Source organism: Heloderma suspectum, chromosome 1, assembly GCF_057233095.1.
Source record: "Heloderma suspectum isolate Gila_16-S chromosome 1, 16-S_ref, whole genome shotgun sequence".
Classification (NCBI taxonomy): Eukaryota; Metazoa; Chordata; class Lepidosauria; order Squamata; family Helodermatidae; genus Heloderma; species Heloderma suspectum.
The window spans coordinates 21,368,901-21,396,048 of NC_139458.1; the positions used below are offsets into that span (position 1 = coordinate 21,368,901).

At 42.2% G+C, this 27,148-nt stretch overlaps 1 protein-coding gene across 5 annotated transcripts in view; it reads left to right on the plus strand.

Moving 5' to 3' along the window:
* Positions 1 to 27,148, plus strand: part of PPP1R13B (protein phosphatase 1 regulatory subunit 13B) — a 95,086-nt gene that overhangs the window by 16,552 nt on the left and 51,386 nt on the right. For 4 of the 5 annotated variants that reach the window (XM_084837593.1, XM_084837611.1, XM_084837602.1 and 1 more), the window contains exons 2-4: positions 12,904 to 13,051; positions 16,686 to 16,805; positions 23,221 to 23,285. In XM_084837593.1, coding sequence (XP_084693719.1) covers positions 12,904 to 13,051; positions 16,686 to 16,805; positions 23,221 to 23,285 — 333 coding nt within the window. Of the gene's footprint in view, positions 1 to 6,538; positions 6,751 to 12,903; positions 13,052 to 16,685; positions 16,806 to 23,220; positions 23,286 to 27,148 lie in introns of those variants that run through there. The other variant, XM_084837633.1, reaches the window with a different exon arrangement.

Sequence of the window (27,148 nt, forward strand, 5' to 3'; positions counted from 1 at the left end):
ATCACCATGCAGCCTAGAAGGATACCATGACGTGCAAACCAGGAACTCTGGCTTGTCTCTCCTCCAAGCCAGAGTTGGAACCCAGGGTTTAACCCAGGATTGTTAAGCTGTTCCTGTTCACAGTGGGAGCATTCAACCAGCAGGGTTCCCCCCCCCTTTTTTTTTTTAAATGTGGATTGTCATTATGTGTGAACTGCACCATTATCTTAGGTATTCAGAGGTGGATGGAATTCAAATGATCTAGGAGTGAGATAGCAAGCAAGGCTGAACAGCTGAAAATCTCCTGCCTTGTTAGGCAAGGATTGCTGATTCACAGTAACAGTCCTGGCCATTGAAACATCATAAGATATCCCTGTTTATGTAAACAAGCCTTTAGAATTGGAGAGTGCTTCCTATGGTTAATTTTAACAGAAGTAATTTTAAAAAGTGTTCTCCAATACCTCTTTACTGCTAAGTAAAAGCACAATGGATAGATGCTTTCTATACTTATCTAAGAGTATTGAAGGACATCCAGAACTTATATGTTGCATACTTATATGTAGCATACTTATATTTAGAGAATGACATAAAAATGGAGTTGGAGCTGTGACGCCACTATATGAAAGCATTATGTTTAAAATATCCCTCTCCATGGTTACCAGCCCTCAGTTCTAATTCTGTAGACTGTTTCAGCCATGTGTGCGGTAACTAGCATTTGAACTCAAAATCAATAACATTTTTCATTTAGTGTGATGTGCTGCCATGCGGTGTTGAAGGCACTAATGTAAGTTTCTCGTATTGCTTGAATAAACCATTAAATCCATCTTAACATGCATCTCTGAATGTCTTAGCAGATTTGAAGCTTCCTTTGTCTTTATAGTTTATGGAGACTTTATCTGTAAGTAAAACATTTTCGATTCCTTGATGCAGAAAAGAACTGTAGCAAGGGACCTAGTTTGTGGGATGTGTGTGTGTGTGTGTGTGTGTGTGTGTGTGTGTATTATATAGCACAGCTAAAGAGAACTGTGTGCATATCATTTGTTGGACTGGGAACCACGAGCATACATCCTATGTCCACTGAAAGTGCAGTTCTATACATATATATTCAGAAGGAAGCTCCATTTTTATTTCAATAGAACTGATTTTCAGTTAAGTGTTATAGGATTGTAGCCTTAAATATGTATCCAAGTGATGATGCAGTATATCCATACTGCATTGCTTGAATGGTATGCACATCCAACTCTTGTGCAACCAGCTGCATATATACAGATTGTTTATGTGTGATTAGAGTAGAGATGTGAAGGCCCAGAAAAAACCCAGATTCGGGGGAAAAAACTTTTTTTTCTGAGGACTTTTTTTGGTTTTTTCCCAAAAGATTGAACAACTTTGGATTATAAAATATTTTCTTTTGGAATTTAAGACAAAGTATTTATGTATTGTTACCCGGGGGGGGACACGGTGTCCTGGCTCCGAGCCCTGTCTTCGAGCATGGAGCCAGGAAACTGAAAAATCCTATGTCCCCCAGACGCTGTGTAGGGGACACAGGATTGCTCGCTGAGTTTACTTTTAAATGTTTTAAAATGTAATGATAATTTTTATGTATAACTAAGTTATATATAAAATAACTTTAGGAATAGAAAGGCTGCTTTATGTTCCTTAAGCAGTCCACCCCAACCTGGGGCCCTCTAGATGTTTTGGACTACAGTGCCCAGCATTCCTGACCATTGACCATGCTGCCTGAGGCTGATGGGAGCTGAAGTCCAAAATATCTGAAGGGTACCAGGTTGGGGAAGGCTGTCTTAAAGCAACAAACTGACTTTAGATTTTGCTATGCAGATTACTCTACAGGTGAACCTTGATTGCATTGGAAACGTTTATGGAAAATAGTCCAATTCAAGTTTTTATGGAAAACCCACATCACTGACTGCTATACATCGGCCCTGTTCAGAAGTAACTTAAGGATGTGTGGTTAGGCTAACCACAGTGCATGGTGGTTACTACTGACAAGGTTGCATGCTCCTGCTGCACATGACGGAACCATGGTCTGCAGCATGGTTAGCCCAACCACTCCCAAACCACCCCCTATCTTGCAAAACCCAGCAGTCCTCTGGCTGGGCCACCGCGCATCCTAGCAACCTCAGTGAAGCAAGTGGCTATCTTGTGGCTGCCATGGGCAGCCATCTTTGGGCTGGCACTGCAGCCGCCGCCTCCCCGCTGGGTTGCGGTGCACAGGGCCCAATCACATACTAGGGCTTGGCCTTACTGGCCGTGGGGGCTGGAGGTCTGCAGCTTTGGAGGCGGGGGAGGGCTTGAGGCAAGGATGCCTCTCCTTGGCCATTGTCTGGGCAGGTGGCGATGTTTTCGCTTTCCGTAGCAGCCACAGGCGTTTGTACCTGAGAGTGTGGAGCACTTAAGGTCGCTGTGCTGACGGCAGCAGTGTGGGATTGAAAACATCATTGTTCCCTGTGCGCTTCTCCAGTTTTGTACTGCGGGCGGGTATGGAGAGCGAGGAGGCTCCTTCTCGGCTGCTGTATCATGTGTTACTAGACAGATTTTGACCATGGGGATCTTGTATGCTGGCAGGAGCTGCAGGGCCATTTTCGGCCACTCTTGCCAAGGAACTCTATGGTAGTGCTCGGTTAATCACAGGGGCCTGAATGACAACACACTAAGCCACGGTAGGGGCTGCTAACCCTACAGCAGCGCATGCTTAGTGAGCATGGTTACACCGTGGTTATGTAGCCACCGTGGTTACGAAAAACACCCACAGACAACATGCTAAGCCATCATAGCTCAAAATGCTTAACCATCATGGCTTAGTGTTATGTCTGAACAGGGCCATTGTATACTTTCATTTTAGGACGTGGGAGGAAGCATTTTCTGGACTTGTTTCTCTCAGATGTCGATAGATAAATTTGTGTACCTTCCTAGAACTGTCTTTCCTATGTTGTATGAAAATATTTTGTACTTACCTCACAACCTTAAATCTTAGTGATAAATTAACAGTAAAATCTTATATATGTTTGCTCTGAAGTAAGTCCCATTAAATCCAGTGGGGTTTACTCCCATGTAAGTGTGTGTGAGATTGCAATCTAAGTATAACTCACTACATTTCATGTCTAAAAGTGTGGAGAAAACTAAAATATATTTTTTTAGTGCTTGTGTAAAATAAGTAGAACTTGCCATCAGTTTAAATGAAAGGAAATGCTCTACAGATTATGTTGTTCAGTCTTTCATTTTCTGGGGTCTGGTGGGCTGTGTGTCCAATATATGGTAGCCTTGGTATAGGTCTGTTTTTAAGTGAGACCTATGGGCACTGCAAGCCAAAATAAGAAAAGGTACACTAAAGTGCTTCTAAAACATTACATTTTGGAAAACTTGCTTGAGCTTCTTAAGGATCTGGAATGCAAAATGTGGACTGTAAGCCCATGGGATGGTCAGTATCACTTATGGTAAATATTAAATAAATACTAAGTAAATATTAAATCATAGTAACTTAGGGCGCAATCCTATGGGAATAGTTGGCCACCTCCAAACTCGAAGGTGACCGACTATCCAATGCAGGGTGGGCAGAGACCTCTCCTCCGCGCTCCGGCTGCCCTTCATTTGTGGCTAGTCGGCCGATTTTGGTTTTCTAGCCAGTGTGCCTCAGGGGGCAGGGTGGGCCGGACGGTGCATAGGAAGCATCGTTAACAGCTTCTGCCGTCCCTTCCCCTCCTCACCCCAGGAACGCTGCCTTTTACGCTGCTGTTATGAGTGCGCTGCCGGGTACCAACCGCACCAACTAAGAGCGGCGGGGAGTTGGTTTTCTGGGAACCAACCGTGGAGTGCTGATAGAAAAATCCTATGGCCACCTAGCCGCTGTCTAGCGGCCATAGGATTGTGCCCATAATGTCACATACTGGGAAAATGTGGCCAGGTATGAACACCTTAGCTAGAGACAAATGATTCTCAAAGTGCTGTGCAGACAGTTCCCAGGGGAGGTGCTAGTTCCTGTAACTTAGACCCTCTCAGAGAGTGTTTCTTTACTGAATCAGGAGACATGCCATTCCCTCTTAGTGTAATATGCCCCCATCCGGTGTATTGATTTGAAATACCTGTAGTCAGCGAGGCAGCATACTATCCTTCATAATATTTTGTTTGTTTCCCTTCGGTACTTTTCACAAATATTAAACCATGCTGTGGAACTTTGTCATTCTCTACTTTCCTTGAGGCAAGGCAAGAGTTAACATTGCTAAGGTATTTGTGAGTCTTCTATCAGTTAATTTTTCTAGGCAGCTCATCTTTTCCATTCCTGGTATCACAGCGTCTAATCCTGGAAAGCCTCTGCCTACTATAGAAACTACTACCAGGCTTCTTACTAGGGATGTGCTTTGGATTTGGCCAAATCCCAAACCAAATGGGGTTTATTTCGAAAGATTTGGGAGATGTCCAAATTGAAGGGGGACTCCTCCAAAGCAGACTGAATTCAAATCTGAACCTTCCTGAAATTTCATTGGCAATTTGGAGGAACGAAGACCCAGACAGTGTGTCTGTGAAAATCTGTACATTTCTCCCTAAGCCCTCCATGTAAGGAAAATGCCATGGTGGGGAGAGGAGGGAAGGGAGAGGAAGGGGCAGTGCTTTGTGACTGACAGCTCTAGCTTCTAATCACAGTGAGTGATTTGAACAAGGCTCTCCAATCCCAGTGCTTTGGGGCAGGAAAATTAAAGTAATATATTGCGGGACTGTTTCTCTGTTCAGTCCTGTTTGCTAGTTCTCTCCTCCAGGAGCAGGAATGTTAGAAGAGTTTGTGTAGAGTCTGTGGGACCTGGGAGGTTGTAATAGTGGGTGCTTGCTTGCAAAATGCTGGATATTAAAGTCCTTTTGCCTCTGCCACTGTATGTTCTGTGTCAAACCCATCCTATTGCACTTTCTTTTACCTTGGTGTCAGTTGAGCAGAAAACAGAACAAAAACTTGAACTGCTTTTCATTCATCGTAACTCCCTAAGCCCTGCACCTGTCTTTCTGAAATTTTGCAGGTTTGCTGCCTAGGGACAGCTGCTATGATTTATGCCATTTTCATACAAATTGTCAACCCTTCCAAAAATGGGGGGGGGGGGAGAAGAAACAACTCACGCTTTCTCCCCCACCCAAATGTGAAGACTTCCCTTCCACAAAAGAGGTGCACCTATCCTTCTGAAGTTTTGCAGGTTTCTTAACTAGGGCCACTTCTACACTGTATGCTATTTTCATAACAGTTGCCTGCAAAGAATGTAGGGGGATAAGTGCATCTTTTTTTGGAAACCCTCAAACTGTAAAGCAGGGATGGGCAATCTTGAGAGGTCCAGGGGCCATTTTTGCCCCCTCCCCCGGCTACGCTCCTGCCATCGCCTCATGTTATTTTGATCCATAGTCAACTTTAATTTCCCATTCATCCTCATTCTGTGAAGTAAATTGGTTCCATGTTTTCCAAATAGAGCTTGTGGGGCAAGAGAATTATGAGGTGGCCTGCTTTTGCCAAGTGAGATTGTGGCTAAGTTGGAGCTTAAATCTGGGTCTTCCAGTTCTGTCCTCCTTTACTACATGCCTGTAATGTCTTGCTGAGTACTATATAAAGTGCTCAGAATGTACTTTTAGACTAACAAGGAAGAGAGGCTTGTGCCAACAAGTCTAAAATTCTGCAGATTATGGATATGAATAGATAAGTGGGGTATACCTGTACTAACTATGCAGTTTTCCTTGATCAAGCTGGATTGTCATGTTCGATAGTATTTAACTTGAAGGAGCAGCTTCTTCCTGAGCAAATCAGAAGAGGATTACCAGTTGCTGGCATGAGCTCCAGGGTCTGGTGGGCTCTGTGACCAATATATGGTAATCTTCCAGGACTGGAGCGTAACCTAGGAGCCTCTACCTATGTTCCATTCTTTGTTGAGTCATATAAATGAGGTTGGTTTCATGCTAAAAGCAGGCTGATCAATTTAATAGGTACTGTGCATGGGCAGGGGGCGGGGGTTGCTTGGAACTGTATGGAAGTAAAGAAAGGAGTAAATGTGTACACTGAACCTGAGATTTCCTGACCCTCATATAAATGCTTATCACTGTTATTTTTCCCTTATCACTGGAAAATGTTAGCATCTTTGATCATGGAGATACACTCTTATATGCCACAGCAATGATTGCCACTAAAAATAGCTGTGACTGTTTGGCCATGAGTTGACTTTATAACCAGCAGCCAAAACTGCCATGTGCATGGCATTATCAAACCAGGCAAAAACAGGTTTCAGAGAAGGACGAGGGAAACATTTTAGTTTTTCTACTTATGTAATGCAACAATCACTCTAAAATTACCCATAGTTTAGATCTGCCATTTCCTAAACTGAGGTGGCGGTTAGTGCTACACAATTGATAAAGTGAACTCCTCATGCAAGCTTACCTAATTAGGTGAAACTCGATCCACCATATCTTCTTGCTGTCACAACTATGCTCTGTCTTGTTTCATTAGGCAGTCTTAATCTTGGCATGTCATTACCTCTTGTATTCATATACCAGCAGACCAGAGGAATATCCATTTAAGTAGATTCTCACTGTGCACAGAAACTATTTTAGATTCCAGCTTTCACTTTTCAATATTTTTTAAAAAATCTTTTTTTGTGTGATTTACATATGAGGAACATTTTAAGAATGATTCTTGAAAGTATCTTAAACACATCAAAAGAGAATACTTGGCAACTGGGGAGGAGTGATGTGAAGCAGAGAAATCGGAAAATAGGCAATATAATGAAAAGAAAGGTGAGAGTGAACTCTTGCTTTTACTGTGTTGCTTTAAAGAATTTTTATACGTGTTAACATTAATTTGTGATTTTGAGCTTTAAAGTGAGCAACACTGCTTTCATCTTTAGAGGTTTACATCTGTACTCTGATACTATATTTGTATGTGTACTTGTTCTGAAAAGTTGTTTTGTTTACATATTTACATTGTGCGTGTTTGAATTCTTTTAAACAGCATTATTTCAGAATTTGCTTAGAATCATATCTTTCTCATATATCTTAGCTTGCATCTTAGAGAATTATATTCCTGATATTAATAATAATTGCTACCAGAGTTTTGTCAAAAGTCGCTGTTCTCAACATATATCTATATATGTTTCTCCAAAGCAAAAGTATTCTACTAATGGGTGATAGTATCTTAGGCTTTTGCAGCTGTTTATAAAAATAAATTTTTGCTGTTTTAATCCTTATTAATATCTGTGAATAAACATTTTGGGGGAAATGCAGGTTATTAGTTCAGAGGGACCTTCATTTTCTGCACTGAAATGGATGCTTAACTTGAGAATTCAGTAATGACCTTAGGAGCTGCGTCCCAATGTAAATCTTCTCAGATTGTGTTATGGTACTTTACAAATAAGGGAAGGCCCAAGAGACCACTATTAGCTTTGTATTTCTTGACAATTATTTGTCAGTTGGAAAAGCAATGCACGGTGTTGCAGTAAACATTTGGAAGGTTGTTTTGCATAGTCTGACCTTGCAGGGGTGATTTGCAAGGTCGTGCCTTAGGCTGCTTTCATACAGTTTTTGTATTTCCTGTCTCTGTAAATGGAATAAAAAACATATATTGTCTAGAATACTCATTCAATGTTTAAATTTTTTATGTTATATTAACAGTCATAAGTGACATATTTCAAGGTGAAAAACACTTGGCATCACATATGAAAACACCCTTAAGATCATTTCATGTGATCATTGTTTTGTGCAGTTGCTCTCATTTTTTGCATAGCATTCATGCCCTCCGTTGCATAGGTTTGGAAATGTTGAGTCTTTGATCGGGGTTGCATGACATGAGGTAGGTTGATAAGCCACAGTGGTTTGTTAACCTCCCAGTTTTTCCTGCTTTAGTTGCCTGGTAAATTTGGATAGGAAAAGGCCAGGCCCCAAATTTGGACAGGGTTAGGGCTTGGCTTATAATTTGGCTTGCAGAAATAAATGGTACCTGTGTGGAGGTAGGGGTGGACTTCTTTTCCCCAAAGCAACTTGTATCTGTCCCAGTTATGAGAAGCTTGTTTCTTGGATTGTTGGACAGCCAATTGCCTCTCCACCATTCCAAACCCTGCCATACTCCACATCTTGAAATTAGCCTTTTCTATATAGTGGGGTAGCTAGCTATATTCCCTGGATTAGAAACCTAAACTGTTCATTAAAATGAAAGAAGTACAAGTTCAGAGTAGGATAATATTCCCACAAATTCATAATGATAATTTCCATAGCTTTAGTATAGGTCACAATCGTCAACAAAAACAAACTTCTCTTTAGATATATACACACTTTATATACACACACTTTGCCACTGTGAGATATAAAGGGTTATTATTAGTACTAGAATTAATCCTTCCTCCATATTCAACCGCTTCGTTAGGTAGATTTTTCATTAGGATGTAAAATTAGCTGTGGGCATCAGCTATGCTATTCTAACAACAAATACTTAATTCTCCGTGTTGGAAGCTGTACTTTTGACATGGCATTGGCTTTCTTTCCATGGAGTCATCTGTGTATAAACATGTTTGCCTCACAATTTATTTCTGTAGTACCCTCTGCAGTACCTTATCAGTATAGTAGAGAATTAATTCTGCTGCCAGTATTACAGACTAAAAGTAGCTCTTAGATACGGCTCCCTAGCTCAAGCTCCACAGCTGTTGAGCCACCTAATCTACTTCAACCCACCAAGGGCTTGATAAACCTCTAATTTTTCTGTCTACCGGAGACTGAACAAATAATCACCAGATAGGCCACAGTACAGATTGAAGGCAAAAGGAGAAGGGGACAGCAGAGGATGAGATGGCTAGATAGCATCACCGATGCAGTGAATATGAACTTGAGCACACTCCGGGAGAGAGCAGAGGACAGGAAGGCCTGGTGTGCTATGGTCCATGGGGTCACGAAGAGTCCAACATGACTTAACGACTGAAAAACAACAACAAAGGCCACAGTACATGGCTGGTTGGCTACATTTGGCTTGGTGGATAGTAAGTTCTGTGACTTAGATCTCAGATAAGCTTTGGTTTCAGAAGGTAGTGCTACACCCTATGCTTGGATCTAAATCCATGGATGGAAAGTCTCTTCCGCTTCCAAATGGTGAGCTAGAAAAATGAACTGCAGAGATGTGCAGCAGTTTGCACAAGATTGTTACTGTTTTCTCTGTGCAAAACAAGCCCTCATGGCTGGAATGCATGCAGTTCCCCATTGCGCTCTAGTCATGAGGGCTTTTTAAAAAACATCACTGGAAAATGCCTGCTGGTTTAAATCCCAAACCCTGAGTGCAAAGCAATCCTTGCTTTCCAATGGGGAACTGTTTGCACTCCAGCTGATAGTGCTTGCTTTGTACTTGAGAATTTAAAGTGGTGCACTTGCAAGCTGCCGCTGCAAGTGCTTAGCAATGGGAAGCTATTTGAGCTTCAGGCATAATGGCTTGCTTTCCAAATTGCAGGTTCCCTTTGCATACTGTGATGCTGCTCCAGATACATTGTTACACAAACTCTTCCACTAGTATTTTCCAAAGCACATTAAAAAAACAAAGATAGCTGTGTTGGCCCATAGGGAGTGGGGGGGGGGGGAGATACAAAATCCACAGTTGGGCAATACTTTTATTAGTACTAACCAAAATGTTACAAAAAATTGTGCAAGCTTTTGAGTTCTCCAGAACTTTTCATCAGGCCATATGGTGGTACACTTCAGGCTCAGGTGGCATCAGTGGCACGGAGTACCTTCTACCAGCTTCAGTTCATGGCCCAGCTACACCCGTATCTGAACAGGGATAACATGGCTTCAGTGGTCTATGCTCTGGTGTCTTCTAAGTTAGATTACTGCAATGAGCTCTACATGGGCTTGCCTTTGAAGATGCTTCAGAAGCTGCAGCTTGTGCAAAATGCGGTGGCCATATTAATAGCAGGGACCAAAAGGTCTAAACATATAACAGTGATCCTGGTCTGCTTGCACTGGCTTCCTGTACGTTTCCAAGCCCAATTCATAGTGCTGGTTTTGACCTAGGTGCTGGTTTATATTACTCAGGACCAGTGCCACCACCTCCTCTGCTGATTATGGAATGCTCTCCCCAATGAGGTCCACCTGGTGCCAATATTGTCTTATTTCCAGTGCCAGGTTAAGACCTTGCTTTACTCCCAGGCATTTGATAGCATATTATAACATTTTTAATGGGTCTTGTGATTTTATTGTTGATTGTGCAAAATTGTTTAATTTTTTTATGCAAATAGTTATGTTGTTATATTGTATTTTTTATGTTGTTATATTGTATTTTTAGGGTTTATTGTTTGTAAACTGCCCAGAGAGCTTTGGCTGTTAGGAATGAAATAAAATGAAAAACCAGGGGATGGTGGAAAAAACAGAGAAGTCCAAAAATTAGGCCATATGTTGTGGCCATGAGGTCTGCAGTATAGACTCAGGCGCAAAATGGAGATTGCAGACTGAATGTGTTAGTCACTAGGAGGTAATGCAGGATTTGGGATTTTCTTCCACTAGTGTTTGCATAACTGTTGGCAGAACATTGATAATGAATGAACATTTTCTTTTGATCCAGCCTGTTATTTCATAAGACCATTGAGTCCATCCCCCTGCTCAATGCAGGAATCCAAGTCAGAGCATCCTCAACAGATGGCTGTCCAGCCTCGTCTAGAATGCCTCCAGTGTGGGAAAGCCCACCACCTCCCTAGGTCATTGGTTCCATTGACGTATTGCTCTAACAGTCAGGAAGTTTTTCCTGATGTTCAGCCAGAATCTGGCTTCGTAATTTGAGCCCATTATTCCATGTACTGCACTCTGGGATGATCGAGAAGAGACGCTGGCCTTCCTCTCTGTGACAACCTTTCAAGTACTTGAAGAGCGCTCTCATATCTTCCCTCAGTCTTCTCTTCTCAGTGCTAAACATGCCCAGTTCTTTACGTCTCTCCTCACAGGGCTTTGTTTCCAGTCCCCTGATCATCTTCATTGCCCTGTCTGAACCCTCTCCATCTTGTCTTAATCCTTCTTAAAGTGTGGTGCCCAGAACTGGACACAGTACTCCAGATAAGGCCTAACCAGTGCTGCACTAGTACTTCAGGTGATGTGGAAGCTATGCTTCTAGTAATGCAGCCCAAAAGATCATTTGCCTTTTTTTGCAGCCGCATCACATTGTTGGCTCATATTCAGCTTGTGATCTATAACAATTCCAAGATCCTTCTCGCTTGTAGAATTGTTGAGCCAAGTACCCCAATCTTGTAACTGTGCATTTAGTTTCTTCCTAGGTGCAGTGTTGCAGAACTCAGAGTCAGAGAGACCACGGAGTGAGGGAAAAAGAGTTTTTCTTTATTTAACGCGCAGGCTTAAGGCTGGAATCACTTCCAAAGAGCCAAAAGCCCCGATTTACATCAGCAAATTGTTTTTATAGACATTATGACACATATGCAAAATCTCTCCCGCCCCTTTCTGTGTGGGTTTGCAGTATTCAGCATTTCCTCTCCTAGCACCATTGTTTATAATACAAGAAATGGGTTATAGGGTAGCCATGATAAGCAGAGAACAGCAGAGAACATGATATACATATCACTATGACCTTAGCCTTGGTGACAAGTTAAGAAATTCCTGTGTCTCGTCAGCTTACAAACATATATTTCAGAGAGCAAGAGCTCAGCAAGAACATGAAGCATGAGACTGCATGAGGCTACTTAGTCTGACCTCCGATATGGCTGCTACAGCGGAACTTGGCATTTATCCTTATTACATTTCATTCTGTCGTTTTCTACCCAGAGCTCCAGCCTATCAAGATCACATTGAATTTTGTGTCCGTCTTCCAGGGTATTGGCTATCCCACCCAATTTTGTGTCATCTGCAGATTTGATAAGCATTCTCTGCACCTCGTCATCCAGGTCTTTAATAAAAATGTTGAAGAGCACTGGGCCCGGGAGCCCTTAATTTTGTTAGGGTCCTGCTTTCTGGAATGCTGTACATTTAAGAAGCTATCATAAAGTCTATATTTTTTATTAAGGTTCCTTGAACTGTAAAGTTGTGAACATAAAAATAAAACCGCTAACGTTTGAAAAGGTGTTTTCCATTTAAGTTGCAGTGTAGTTGAAGGCCCAGACAGTGGGGCCTTTTCACTCCCTTGAACTCTGATTGTCAGCATATGAAGATAATCTTCCCTTGTTATTTGTAGTTCACTGAGATGGTGGCAAGAAAATACTTTCCCCACTTTATCCATGAAATATCGAAGCCTAGATTATGAAATTTTGCCAGTATGTGGGTATTTATAAATGATGGTTTGGATCCAATAGGACTTCTGCTCATGCAACAGGACTTACCCATCCTATCCTCTAGCAATTTCTCTTCAGGTAGCAGGACACCATTGGATCCATACTCGCTGAAAACCACCCTGCTGAAGGCTCCTCCTTCCTCCGCTGTCACTACCACCAGCAAGTCCAGCACACTGGGCTGAGGGAGATGAGAGTGGGAAGCAAGGCTATTCTTTCCTCTTCCCTCACCATTCCTTTTTCCTTGTGTGTCATCTTTTTAGATTGTAAGCCTGTGGGCAGGGACTGTACTCTTTTACTGATTGCATTTTTTACTGTTTTACTGATTATATATAAACTGCTTCATGAGACTTTTTGGATGAAGAGCAGGATAAAAATACTCTAAACAATAAAAGAAATAAAACCCCTATTTGCGAAACCAGTAGGAAATATTATTTCTTCTGTTGGTTCTAATGGTCTCAGGGCCAATCTTCATTCTTTTGTATTTCTAATGGGATGTTTGCTTAGTTTTATAAAGTTCTTCATGTTGATTAAAAACCATTGTGTAAAGGTAATGTCCCAAATGGTATTTATCAACCTGTAATACCTTATGCAAACCCAAACCTGTGCCTCTTTAAAAGTTGGCTCTTCATGATGCTGTCTTGTTTTTCAGATGATATTAACTGTGTTCCTCAGCAACAATGAACAGATTTTGACTGAAGTGCCAATTACACCTGAAACAACCTGTCGAGATGTGGTGGAATTTTGCAAAGAACCTGGGGAAGGCAGTTGCCATCTTTCTGAAGTGTGGCGTGGAAATGGTAAACTGTCTCTTGGTATCCTGAACAAGTTGTATTATGCTGTAGTTTTTACTGTTGCTGGAGAAGTATTATTCATGCAGTATTATACCAGGTTTATCATTTCATTCTCACTAGAGATAATTGCGTTCCTTTTGGTTTCCATCAACTGCAGAAACCTTTCAACTTAGGGAAACACTCCCTTATGCTTCACATGTGCACCTTCCTTAGGTTTAAAATGAGGAGTTACTTCCAGAATGCAGGGAGATTCTTGGTAATATGAAAATTACCAAATTAATAAAAATAGGAGTTTCAGATATATGGGTATTATATGAGGATATTGAGCTTTTTCTCCTGTTGTTATATATTATATTATGTTATCTTTGAGCTGCCTTTCAAGACCATAGCTAAAAGTTAAGGAGAATAGATTAATTTGTTATTAAAAACCCTCTTAAAAGTGATCACAAATTGTGACAGCCATATATCTCTTACGAAGGAATTCCACGCTGCAGGGGCCGCTACTGAGAAGGCCCTATCTTATTAATACCTTATTGATATTAGCGATGGGCAAACTAGTAAGGCCTCTGAAGTTGTTCTTAAGACACAGGCAGGCTCATATGGGCTTAGGCAATCCTTCAGATAATCTGGACTAAAACCATTTAACGCTTTAATGGTCAAAAACAGCACTTTGATTTGGGCCTGGAAATATACTGGCAACCAGTGCAGCTGGTACAGGATTGGTGTAATTGGATCTGACTGTTAAGCCTCTGCAAGGACTCAAGCAACCATATCCTGTAGCAGCTGAAGTTTCTGAGTCATATCCAAAGGCAGCCACACATAGAGCACATTACAGTAATCCAGTCTGGATGTAACTAGAGCATGATACCCAGATCCAGGTCCACTTTCCCTAGATAGGGTCACACCTGAGATACTAACAGACGTTGACAAAAGGCACTTCTGGCTACTATTGCCATTGTGCTTCCACAGGCATCAAATCTAGAAGAACCTTTAAGCTATGAACCTGGTTCTTCAGGACGAATGCAACCCCATCCAATATTAGTTGAATCCCTGTGCCTAGATCTGCAGATTTCCCTATCCAAAGTACTTCCATCCTGTCTGCATTAAATTTCAGCTTGTTCACCCTTCTCCAGCTTAAAACTGACACCAAGCACCTATTCACAATTTTCACAGCTTCCCTTGGATTAGTAGGTGGAATTCAAAAACAGAACTGCATATCATCTGCATATTGGTGACACTGCAACCCAAACCTCCAGATGACTTTCCCCAGAGGTTTCGTGTAGATCAGCAATTTAACATCTACGTCCCGGTAGGCAACATGGTGCCTTTCAGATGTTTTGGAGTACAACTCCCATTAGCCCCAGATAGCTTGGCTAATGGCCAGGGGTTATGGGAGTTGTAGTCCAAAACTTCTGAAGGGCACCAGGTTGCCTAACCCTGATACAGATGTTAAATCGCATGGGGGACAAAGCTTGCAGTAACCCACCAGTTACCTCTTCCTCTCTAAATTGTCACTGGAAAAGATAAACTAGTTTAATTGTAAACTAATTTAATAGCATCTGTTTGTGAAGATTGTATGCAAATAACATGTATTTGCACATAGTTAAATGTGCACATTTAGCCTTGAACCTGTGGCTCATAATATAGTTATGATGAGATTCTCAGAATAGAAGACATTGCCCACCCACTTACTTTTGGCACAAGATGAAAAGCTCATATGATTGCCTTAATTACCATAAATTAGCACTAGCTGTGGGAATGCACATGGATTGACATAATCCCAGAAAACTGGTGAAGAGCAGATAAAAAGAAAGAGATTCAGGGATTAAGGACCAGTATACCTGGGGAGATATGAGAGCAGGTACTGAAGCAATTAGAAAGCAAATATAACAAAGAGCCTTTCTTAACCAAGTTTAAGAGACTGAGAGCAGGCTGTCGGATTGCATACTCCCTCCTGGAACAGAATTCCCCCATTGCCCTTAATTGCACTTAAGGGATATGTTGGCATTGATATTAAACATGATCCAGGCTAACCTAGTCTCTAGTTAACCAGAATTCTAGGTTCAGAGTCAAATTCTTGTTTAAAACCCTAGTTAAATGGAGGACCTGATTAGCCCTAACTATGGTTAATGCCAGTGCTTATGTATCTGTAAACTATAGTTAAGTAGAGAGGAAAGAATAGCTTGGGAGACTGAAGGGGTTGAAAGTGCTTCTCATTTGTTACAACTACAGCAACCCAGAATGATTGCTATCAATCAATGATAAAGAATCACTTAAGCGGTATGTGTTGGACTGTATGGTCTTATTGGCCCCTTCCAACCCTACTATTCTATGATTCTATGATAAGTTAGACCAGCATAGTTGCCTTCTCTGGTAAAAGTAAGTAGTTTTGATAGACAAAGAGGTTTGATACAATACACCTTGACTTTATTAAAGCTTTTGACCTATTGCTATATTGCACCCTCTTAAGAAAGCTGGGAGAAACAGGAACTAGAAGGAATTTAACATATGGGTATACATATGTTAATATGCAATTTAACATATGGGTATGCATATGTTGTAGGAAATCATACTTGGTCAGGGGGCAGTAATTAATGGATTGGCATCATTCGGCAAGTCACTGCTTAGTTTAGTATTATTATTGGTGTTATTTTATATCTTCATCAGTGATTTGGATGACATAGTAATAAGCTTACTGTTCAGGCCAGCATTCATGTAATCCATCATGGCAAACACCTGCCATGTATTGTGGCCTGCCAGAAGCTTGCCTCATCAGGCAGCAAAAACAGGAGACTTGATGAGCCCCTGGTAGGCTGTCGTTCTAGGCTGATGGGCTGTGTTGAGTTTGGTGGCTCACAGGTTGTTCTGCCCTGGTAACCTGAGTCCTACTTTTACTCTTTAAGACTACATAATTAAAATGTAAATAAAACATGGTTATAAGCAAATTACTCAGGGTGGGAAAGCCTGTGTCCTGTCAAAGATACGGTCCTACTCAGCACTAGTAAGACATTGAGCCAGTTTAGACACTTAAACAACCCATGGTTGTTAACCATGGGTTGCTTGTGAGTGGTCAGGAACAAGCAAGCATGCTGGTTCCCAAGTACTCACCCACTTCCGCTTTGCTAAATAATGCAGGAACCATTCTTGGGTTGTACTCTGTGACATCTGAGCCCAGAATTCTAGGTTGTTGAGGGAGAAACAACCCAGAGTTTGTTGTTGGGTTAAAATTCTCTGTTTTGCCCTCAACAACCCAGAATTCTAGGTTCAAACGGCACATGGAACAATCCAGGAATGTTCCTGGGTTGCTTAGCAAAGCAGAAGCAAATGTTCAGGAGCCAGCTCGCTTGCTCATTTCTGTGCACTCACAAACAACCCATGATTAGTTGACCGTGGGTCGGTTGATCATGTGAACCAGCTGATTGTTTTGAGGACTGCTTTAGAAGGATAGGAAATCTCATTCTTTGGAGATCCCCCCCCACCAATAAAGTTGGAAAAGCAAGTTTTTGAGAGACTTTAAGCAATTCTGGGGTTGTGCGGAGGAGCAGACTAGATTATCCATTTGGACTCTCCTAACATTGTGATTTTGTAAGATGTCCAATAAGTTGCTCTGATAAGAAACATCTAATTTTTCTTTATTCAGAACGGCATATTCCCTCTGATCATATGATGTATGACCATCTACAGAAGTGGGGCCCTCGTAGGGAGGAGGTGAAATTTTTTCTTCGGCATGAAGAATCTCCAACAGAAAGTAGTGAACAGGGTGTGTGTACTTTTATTCTTAAAGTGTTTGTTGCTACTCCAAGAGATAATCAGTTAAAACATGCCGATATGATGAAGAAGTAGCAATATTATATAGTTGTCTCTATAGTATGATGGCTAAAACCACATATAAGCATTTCTATAGGGCAGTAGCCCCCTACAGAGGCCACTTCCACTGCTGTTTATCCCTCTGCACTGACTGCCCAACTTTCTCCAGCATTATTTTGCCTATTCTTACCATTGCTATTTGCTTTTGCCTGGTAATTATCCCAGCCCCTTGTTTCTTTTCCCCTTCATTACCACCAGAGTTCTTCCTTCATTATCACCTGAGTCCTTAGAGATGCACCTCTTTTTCTCACCTCTTCCTTCTATCTACCCACCCACCAGGGTCATGAATTATCCTGGGGTACCACAGATCAGATCACTCTGCCAGCTCCTTTTCTTCCCAAATCCTGCCCTCGATTATAATCTCAGCTTTAATTCTTACAAGCAAGCTGCTAGGTATCATGGTTACTGAGTACATTTTGCAAACTCTTGTAGCACATGTGTTTCAGACTAAACAAAATATCCACCCTGTGTTGACCATTTTTAAAATCTCAGGATTTTGCTGGGGCTTGACAATGCTGTTTAAAATATTTGGGTCTGCAGACAATCTGCTCAAAAATGTATCCTAAAACTGTGTGCCCCTTTCCTTCCCCCCCTTCGGTATGTTTTAGGGATGGGAGAGCCAGAGATGCTGAAATTCTCTGAATTCTACCTCAAAGCTCAGTTTGGCTCACTCCCCTTTTTGTTTGTGACCTGTTTTTCAGTTCATTTGAATGGGAAAAGTCATGCATTTTTCAAAAATTGTGCATTTTTAAAAGATCACATTTTGTGAACATGTTCAGGAATTTGTGAACATTTTCAGAGAACATGTGCTCTCACTTGCATTTGGTGTTGTGAACGGGGCATATTTTAGTGGTTTGCGAACTGAAACAAAATTCTCATACATCCCTAGTATGTTTCCTCTTCCAAGCAAATCTCACTATTCCTTACAGTTGTTTTTACCTTTTCTCAGCTTTGGCACTGAATACTTCAGCTTTCATACGCACTCCTTGCTATTCATAGAAATCTTTTTTCTTTCTTTCCTTTTTGCTACCTAATGCTTTTTACCCACAATGTAATTATAGGTCTCAAACACTTCACATAACCTTACATTTAAACCTATTTAGTGTACAGTCCTAAGTGTGCCTACCTGGAAGCTTGTTCATTTTGTTTTCCTCTTTGAAGCTGCTGGGGTTTCAGTCCTTTTAGAGATGAATTTATTTTTACATAAAAGTTTTAAAACAAAGAATAACATCTGTTTTGGCTGAGGAAAATAATGCTTGGTCATCAGTGACTTCTTTCAGTCTACTGCTTGTTTGTTCTTCTCTAAAGGCAAAGCCAGTATGCATGTATAGCTTGTGTATCACCCTACAGAGGAAATGCAAACATTTTCTGTTTGAACATTACACCAAAAGCACAGAACACAAGTGTATGAATCACTTACTTTATCAGCTTGTTGGCACTTGTATAATACTGAAAGCCACCCTTCAGCTTTTCCTTGAACCAGTCTATTACCCATTATTTTTCTTGTTCCCTTCCTTCCAAATACCTTATGTATTCTTACCTATATAACCACGCTATACTTGGGCTGGGCTTTTAAGTTCTGTGTTCTTGGTCTCTCTTGCTACTTGGTCATCTCTAAAATGCATGCGTCTTCTCCCACGTCCACCTCTCCTTCCAATGTACTACTAGGTCAGTCAGTCCCATTGTTGTTATAGAATAAAGCTGCAGCTGCAACACAAAATAGGTTGGCTGCCAGTATGTGGCAGCAGCAGCTAATCAAGTCAGGTCTCATTCGCATCCATAATGGTGATGATTTAACTTTTCCAAGCTTAACTATAAATGGGGATTCACAAGCTAAGGTTGGTAGAAAGTGTATAAAGTATATAAAGTTACTACTTAAACCTATTTGCCCAAATGTCTACGCAGGCTATTCCTGAGCTTGAATATATAATGTACAAGCTCTTCCCTTAAGTGCCTGATATCTAGTGAAAGAAATGATCCCAAGCACTCTTCTTTGGAAGCAAGTTCTATTTTGAGTTTGCCACAGAGGCTCCATTGGGACATAACACTAAGCCACAGTTTGTTTAGCTTAACTGTTGTTTGTATGCCTGAACCCACCCTGGCTAGCTAACTGTGGTTTTTGGCTATCAAACCATGAGCTGAAACCATGGTTTGAAGTTGGCTTGTGAATCTCTGCTTCTTCTTTGTGGCCTCTGTGATTCACACATATGGGTTATGCACCTGTGCAAAACAGTCATTCAGAACATTCTAGAGCTAAACAGAGGATGTAACCCTGTGTATTGATCTGGAGGCCTGATTCTGTCAGGTTCTAGCCAAAGTAGATTCTTTTGATTACCAAGATGAAATGAAGCAACTTGAGCAAAAAGATGACAGTATATTGATAGAAAATGGATGCAAAATAAATATGCAAAGAAAGCTCACACCTCTTTCCAGCTAATCAAGCTGCCATAGCTGGGTGCCTGTCGGAGTCCCCACAATAGACAGAAGCCGTTTCTAGAGCCACAAAAGTCTTCCATGCCGGTAATGTGCGTATTGCCCCTTGAGGCGAGACCAAAGCTCAGAACTAGCTTGCTCGATTTTATAGTTTTCTCTCTAAGCTCAAGAGCTGACAGGCAGTGCCCTTTTCCCCTCTCTGAAGAAGCAGAGGGGGCTCCCCCTGAAGGTGCTTGAAGCATCCAGCTTGGGAAACTAATTGCCTCTCTTAAAGGAAAGAGGCCCCAACATTTTAGCTGTTGGGAGTGGGGAGTTTCCAGCTCCCCCGTGAGAACCAGGGCAGCATACCTTACCTCTTTAACTGGGCAAAGGCCTAGCAGTGTCCAAATGCTGACATATAGAGCTGTATTTGCTTGGAATCGATTAAGGCCTGGTCTTAAGCCAAATCCCACCAGCATACAAGAACTCTGTGAAGTTCAGTTTTTTACTTATTAACCAACTCACTACACCCTGAAAAAACTCATGGAGCTGCCATGCTGTCACTGCTGACAGTACAATTTATCCAGCCATCTCCGGCCCCTAACACACAAACATTGACTAATGACCCCTCTTCAGTGCAGAACCACTATTGCTCAGACTTGTCTTCCACTTCTTCTGTTTGGACTACAACCTCCTCACCAGACACTGCTGTAGGGATGAAAACTGTCTTTCCCTGTTGGATGACATCAGACTTAGCTCCACTGGTTCCCATCCCGATGCTTCCAACATTACTGCATGCAATCAAACAATCCTGGGCAAAATCCTCTTCCACCCACAGCTAGAAAAATAGAGAATCTATATAGGATTGAAGAAGAAGATTGCTCCCTCCTCTTCAAACGCCCCATGCCAATAATAGTAGAAGCATCCCAATCAAAAACAAACCAAAAGCCTCACTCTGCTCCTGTGGATTCAGAGGAAAGAAAATTAGACTCAGTGGTATGCAGAATCTACTTTACTGCAGCTCTGTCACTCTGCATGGCAAATTATGAGGCATGCATGGCAGCCTACCAAGAGTTCTTATGGGAAAAAGCAGCAACCTTCTTCAACTGTCACCCAGAAGACGTCAAAAACCTGGCGATGTTATTCCATGCTGAAGCCCACAGGCTAGCAGGCCAACAGATCAATACAGCCCATCACATAGCTGATTGCAGCAAAAAGACTATGGCAGCCACTATTTTTTTGTGACATCACGCCTGGTTCTGTACTGCTAGACTCCACCAGGAAGTTAGATTGAGAGTGGAGGACCTCCCATCAGACAACCAAGGCCTTTTGTAGACAAAATGAAGACATCCGCCCAGAAGATGGGAATGGGATCCCAATCCTTGGTGAACTCCGCCAACTGACCATGTCTGTACTGGCAATGGCAGTGGCCACCTCAACGCCAACCCGACTCAGGCCCAAGCTGAGCTTCCAAACAAGGTTCGTACTCCTCTTTTAACTCAAAGAGGCCATTTTAGAACAAATACCACCAACCCATTCATGGAAAACACCTTTACCAAACCAAATGGCATTTTTGACTCCTACAAAGGAAGCCAACCCACTGGCTGTTTTCCACCAGAACAGACTCACACCCTTTCTCCACACCTGGAGGTACATCACCACGGACAAGTGGGCACTTTCTTTTATCGCCCAAAGCTATTCCATTGAATTTAAAGATTCCCCCCCCCCACCACCTTACAGAGATCTTCCACTCTACTTGGATTCAAAGAGAAGAAATTGTTATCCCCTTGAGCAGGGGGGTGGGGGGATAGAAAAACTTTCCCCTGCTCAAAGGATCACTGGTTTCTCCTCTGGTTCTTTACAGTGCTCAAAAAAGATGGCGGTGTGCAACTTATACTTGACCCTCCGGAGGTAAACTGCTTCATCTGCCCCCCCCTCCAAATTCACGATGACTACACTCTCCTCCATTCTTCCTCTCCTGCATCACGGAGACTGGATCACAACAATAGATTTTTGTGGTGCTTACTTTCACATTGCTATACACCCTGTTTCTCACCCTTTTCTCAGATCTGCCTTGGGCAACACCTCTTCCAGTTCAAGGTTCTATCTTTCAGCTTAGCTTTATGAAGTGTATGGCAGTAGTGGTGGCACATCTGAGACTTCAAGAGATCGTTGTTTTTCCACACGTAGAATACTGGCTCTTTGTAGCCCCCTCTCACCATTGGCTCAGTGCCAACATCAACATTGCTCTGTCGCTTCTGGAATCCCTTGGCCTACATGCCAACAAAGAAAAATCCTGTCTCATCCCATCTCGAACATGACAATTCATAGGGCCCCTTCTCGACTCCACTCAGGCTTGCACGTACCTACCAGAGGACAGAGCAGACACCCAGCAACAGCTCACATTGGAACTAGAGGCTGCCTGCCAATGCTGAGCAACCAGCATTCAATGTCTTCTCAGGCTCATGGCCTCCACCCCCGGACTCATCTGTTATCTCTTCCCAATTCAGTCTGATGTTCCCTCCACTGGTGGATACTTCCGGCCCACTTTCCTTATGGGGGTCAACTCCCAGACTCCCCGTCCTTCCCTAACAGTCACCATGGACACTTCCCTTCATGGCTGAGGAGCCCAGAGTGGGTCACACAATCAGAGGACTGTGGTCCCATTGGGAGAGAATCCTACACATCAACCAACTCAAAACTTCTTGCTGTTGTGAAAGTCCTGTGGGCATTCAAATCTTACGTCAAAGTGCGATCCATCCAAATTGCAACAGACAATAACACAGTTGTCTTCTATATAAACAAGTATGGCAGGATGAGATCCCTTCCCCTCCTTTGACTCGGCCTCAATTTCTGGGTCTGGTGTGTACATTGCCACATTGCCCCCATTGCCATACATCTCGTAGCAATGTCCAGCACTCTTGCCAACTCGCTCAGCAGGTCAGGAACAACCCCTCACGAGTGGGAACTTAGACAGTCACACTTGAACTCTTCGACTTGTGGGGCATCCCAGCTATCACCCTCTTTGCTACAGCACTAAATCTGAAATGCCAGTTTTCCACAGCAGAGCTGGGCAAGACCTGGACTCTCTGGAAGACACTTTCCTTCTTCACTGGCGAGGCACTCTAACCTGTGTGTTCCCCCCTCCCTTTCTCTTTAGTCTCACGAGTGGTGAACAAGATGCAGGATGGTGGGAGCACACTGCATCTTGATAATCTCATGGTGGCTGAGGCAAATATGGTTAGCGACACTTCTTCTGTCCAACCACCCTTTACTCCGTCTCCCTTGCCTCCTTGATCTCACAGTGAGCAATGGGAAGATCAGGCACCCAGAACTGGAGACTTTATGTCTCAGTGTATGAAAAGCGGGCAACCTCACCATCAAGGAAATGGGTGGACTCGCAAAGTTCCTCCAATGGCTGGTGGGATCCCTTCCCTGGAACACCAGCAGTGATGGTGGTAGGGCCTTTTTACACGAGAAGAAGTGCTGGTTGAAGTCCTCCCCCAGGAGCAGTGGTTGTGGATTTTTGAGGAGAGGGCTGGGTGAAGTTTCACCAGCATAGCTACCCCTTCTATATCCCTGTGAAAATCAACAGGATAATTACTAGATGTTTACACGAGAGTAGAACTGTTCACATTACATAGTGGTTATTGTGTTGCTATTAACTGGGTTTCAAATAGATTTAGAAAAAACAAACACCTGTACTACCAGAAAGATGGAAAACATTTACTCATCTGCTTTTCAACATCATAAACTGTTTTGATAAAATCAAAATATGAGGTTGATCTTGTTTTGAGAGAATATATATTTATGTTGGTCTAACCTTTATTGATGCCTTAAGTAGCTATTTAATTGGAAACAAATGTATTTGCATACTGTATCTGTATTCTTCCCAGGCCGTCAGACTCAGAATCAAAGGAATGGAATCAATATACCTGTGGAGAAACGTACTGAAAATGGGGTATGTGGCAAATGAAATATTTTTATGGTTATTTCCATTTATTTGTATCTCTGAATATATATCTAAACATTTTTGAAATATTTGTCATTCTGAACCAGAACATTTAATAATGTTTTCATCAATAGAAAGAATTTTTTCTTAGGAAATTGAATTAATTAACTTCTTTTATGAAACTTGGAACATTCTGTCTTAACCCAAATTACTTACTATTGCTGATAACCTTCATCATTGTAAGAAGGTCAGATCATAGAGGGCTCCTTCACATGGAGTTTTTATCCTGCGATTGAGATTGCTCCCTCATGGAATTTTGCGGGCTCTTTACATGACGCTGTGACCCTGCTGTGATCCTCCATGGCATCTCCTGCACTAAATGCCCTTTGGTCCATTTTTAAATAGATCACAGATAATGAGCTGCGCAAACAAATTACCCTGTTGTGTTCCACTTGAGTTTCCTCAGTGAAAAGAGTTAAAGTGGCAAGAGGAGGAACGAGATCAATGAAAGATAATGGAAGACTCAGATACGGGGAGAAGGAGAGGGGAAGGGGAGGGGGGAAAGGAAGCGCGTGTAAAGGGAGTCAGTTGTGATCCTGCATTTAAAATGGAAGCAGAAAGCCCCGTTTTAAATGCAAGATTTTAGGCTGGTGTAGAGATGCCCATAGCATTGCAATAGCATGGGGCAATGAAGTAGGTTGTTTGTCTGCTGATTTGTTATCCTGTTATCCCTGTTTTATGAATTTGTATCTTGGTAATACTTTCGTTTAATTCTGTTTCTATGCTACTGTTCTGTATGGGCTCAGCATGGTCACCAACAGTTAAGAAGAAGAATACCATGAAAACAGCATGCACCTGCTTTTTTATTGCTGAATGCCAGCTTGAATAACAAAGCCTTACAGTGCTTCCAGAGGATATTATACATGCTTGGATTGCTGATATACCTCTATGGCGGGGTGGGCAACTTCATTGGGCCTGGGGGCCATATTTGACTCCCTGGATCTCCCCACGCTCCTGGCAGCAGCCAGTAATATCAGCAGTTTGTTGCCAAATTTTGACGGTAAACCAAACTGTCAATTTTTTAACCGCCACCACCAATTTTGGCACAGTGGTGGGGGCCACATGCAGGCTGTGTATTGCCAATCCCTGTTCTAGGGGAAGCAAGTTCCACAGGTATAGAGCAACCACCATTTACATGAAAACACTGAAGTAAAAATTTTCTGTCTGGTAGGCCCCATTAACTAACCTATTTTTTTTCTGTGATTTGAAAGCAGATTACAGAATTTCCTATAGCCTTTTGTATATGCTGCCTTGGAAATACCAAATGTTCCTGCTATATACCTTTTAGATTAACATAAGAAGAGACCTGCTGAATCATACCAAATGCCTGTCTAGCACAGACCTGCTTCCCACAGTGGTTAACCAGATTCCACTTGGGAAGCCCATAAGCAGGATATGTGGGCAATAGTCCTCCCTTGCTGGTGATTTTAAGGGGAAGAAGAGGGCAGACTTACTTGAGTATAAGTACCATTGAACAAAATGGCCTGAGTAAACATGCTCATGGTTTGACTCTACATCTTTAATAGATTCTTGTGCAATATGAAAAGCAGCCCATTTGTATAGCCGTATTAAATTGCAGTAGTGTACCAAAAAGTAGACAAGCTCATATTAATTATCTGAACAATGACAATCTAATAAGTTTGTGCCCCATTTCTGGCCAGAAGGCAAAAGTGGATTTTACAGGTTCAAGTGCTTGCTGTTACATAATTCAGTAAGCATATTTATTCTTATTGAAAGGCTGAATATTTTGCTAGCTCTAGAATAGATATGAATATAGTTTTTTTTCTAGCATAAGTATTAAAAATTATTTTATAATCCTGTGTTTGTGTGATATATGTATGTGTATATGGTGATAGAGACATGCCTGCTTTCATTCAACATAAATTTAAGCTTTAATTTATGATGCTTCTGTTCCATTCCAGTACTTGTAAGTCTCTTAAGCATTGGTTAAATTTACAAGGTCATAGGAAAATGGGAAGCTGCCTTATACCAGATCAGTCTGTTTCTCTCTCTTGTCCAGTATTGTCTGCTCTAACTGGCAATAGTTCTTCAGGGTCTCAAACACAGGTCTTTCCTATCAACAGCTATCTCCTCTTTTTAACTGGAGATGCCAGGCATTGAACCTGGGACCTTCTTTTTGCAAAACATTTGTTCTACCAATGGGCTATGGCCCCATGAGCCTCTTGTGTTCTGTGAAATTAAAATATATACTATCTGCCTCTGCATAGTCATTACTTGTAAGCGATAAATGCATCACTTAGAATATTGGATTATTCAAGAGAAAATTTGTTGGGTTGTATCCATTCGTTGCAGAAGTGATGTTTCTGTTAATCATAGAATAGTAGGGTTGGAAGGGGCCTACAAGGCCATCGAGTCCAACCCCCTGCTCAATGCAGGAATCCAAGTCAGAGCATCCCTGACAAATGGCTGTCCAGCCTCGTCTTGAAGGCCTCCAGTGTGGGAGAGCCCACCACCTCCCCAGGTAATTGGTTCCATTGCCGTATTGCTCTGACACTCAGGAAGTTTTTCCTGATGTTCAGCCGGAATCTGGCTTCCTGTAACTTGAGCCCATTATTCCGTGTCCTGCACTCTGGGATGAACAAGAAGAGATCCTGGCCTTCTTCTCTGTGACAACCTTTCAAGTACTTGAAGAGTGCTATCCTATCTCCCCTCAGTCTTCTCTTCTCAAGGCTAAACATGCCCAGTTCTTTCAGTCTCTCTTCATAGGGCTTTGTTTCCAGTCCCCTGATCATCTTTGTTGCCCTCCTTTGAACCCTCTCCAGCTTGTCTGCATCCTTCTTAAAGTGTGGTGCCCAGAACTGGACACAGTACTCCAGATGAGGCCTAACCAGTGCTGAGTAGAGGGGAACTAGTACTTCCCGGGATTTGGAAGCGATGCTTCTATGAATGCAGCCCAAAATAGCATTTGCCTTTTTTGCAGCCACATCACATTGTTGGCTCATATTCAGCTTGTGATCGATGACAATTCCAAGATCCTTCTCGCTCGTAGTGTGGTTGAGCCACGTATCCCCCATCTTGTAACTGTGCATTTGGTTTCTTTTTCCTAGGTGCAGAACTTGGCATTTGTCCCTATTAAATGCCATTCTGTTGTTTTCTGCCCAGCACTCCAGTCTATCCAGATCACTTTGAATTTTGTTTCTGTCTTCCAAAGTATTAGCTATCCCTCCCAATTTTGTGTCATCTGCAAATTTGATCAGCATTCCCTGCACCTCCTCCTCCAAGTCATTAATAAAAATATTGAAGAGCACTGGGCCCAGGACTGAGCCCTGCGGTACCCCACTCGTTACCTCTCCCCAGCTTGAGAAGGTCCCATTGATAAGCACTCTTTGAGTCCGATTCTGTAGCCAACTGTGGATCCACATGATCGTTGTTTCATCTAGCCCACTTCGAGCTAGTTTGCTCATCAGGATATCATGGGGCACTTTGTCGAAAGCTTTGCTGAAGTCGAGGTATATGATGTCTACAGCATTCCCACGGTCTACAAGGGAGGTGACTTGATCAAAAAATGAGATCAGATTTGTCTGGCAGGACTTGTTTTTGACAAATCCATGTTGGCTTCGAGTAATCACGGCATTGTTGTCAAGGTGCTTCCAGATGGATTGCTTTATGATCTGCTCCAGAATTTTCCCAGGGATTGATGTCAGACTGACTGGTCTGTAGTTCCCAGGTTCCTCCTTTTTACCCTTTTTGAAGATAGGGACAACGTTAGCCCTCCTCCAGTCATCTGGCACTTCCCCCGTCCTCCATGATTTCTCAAAGAGAATAGACAGCGGTTCTGAGAGTTCTTCTGC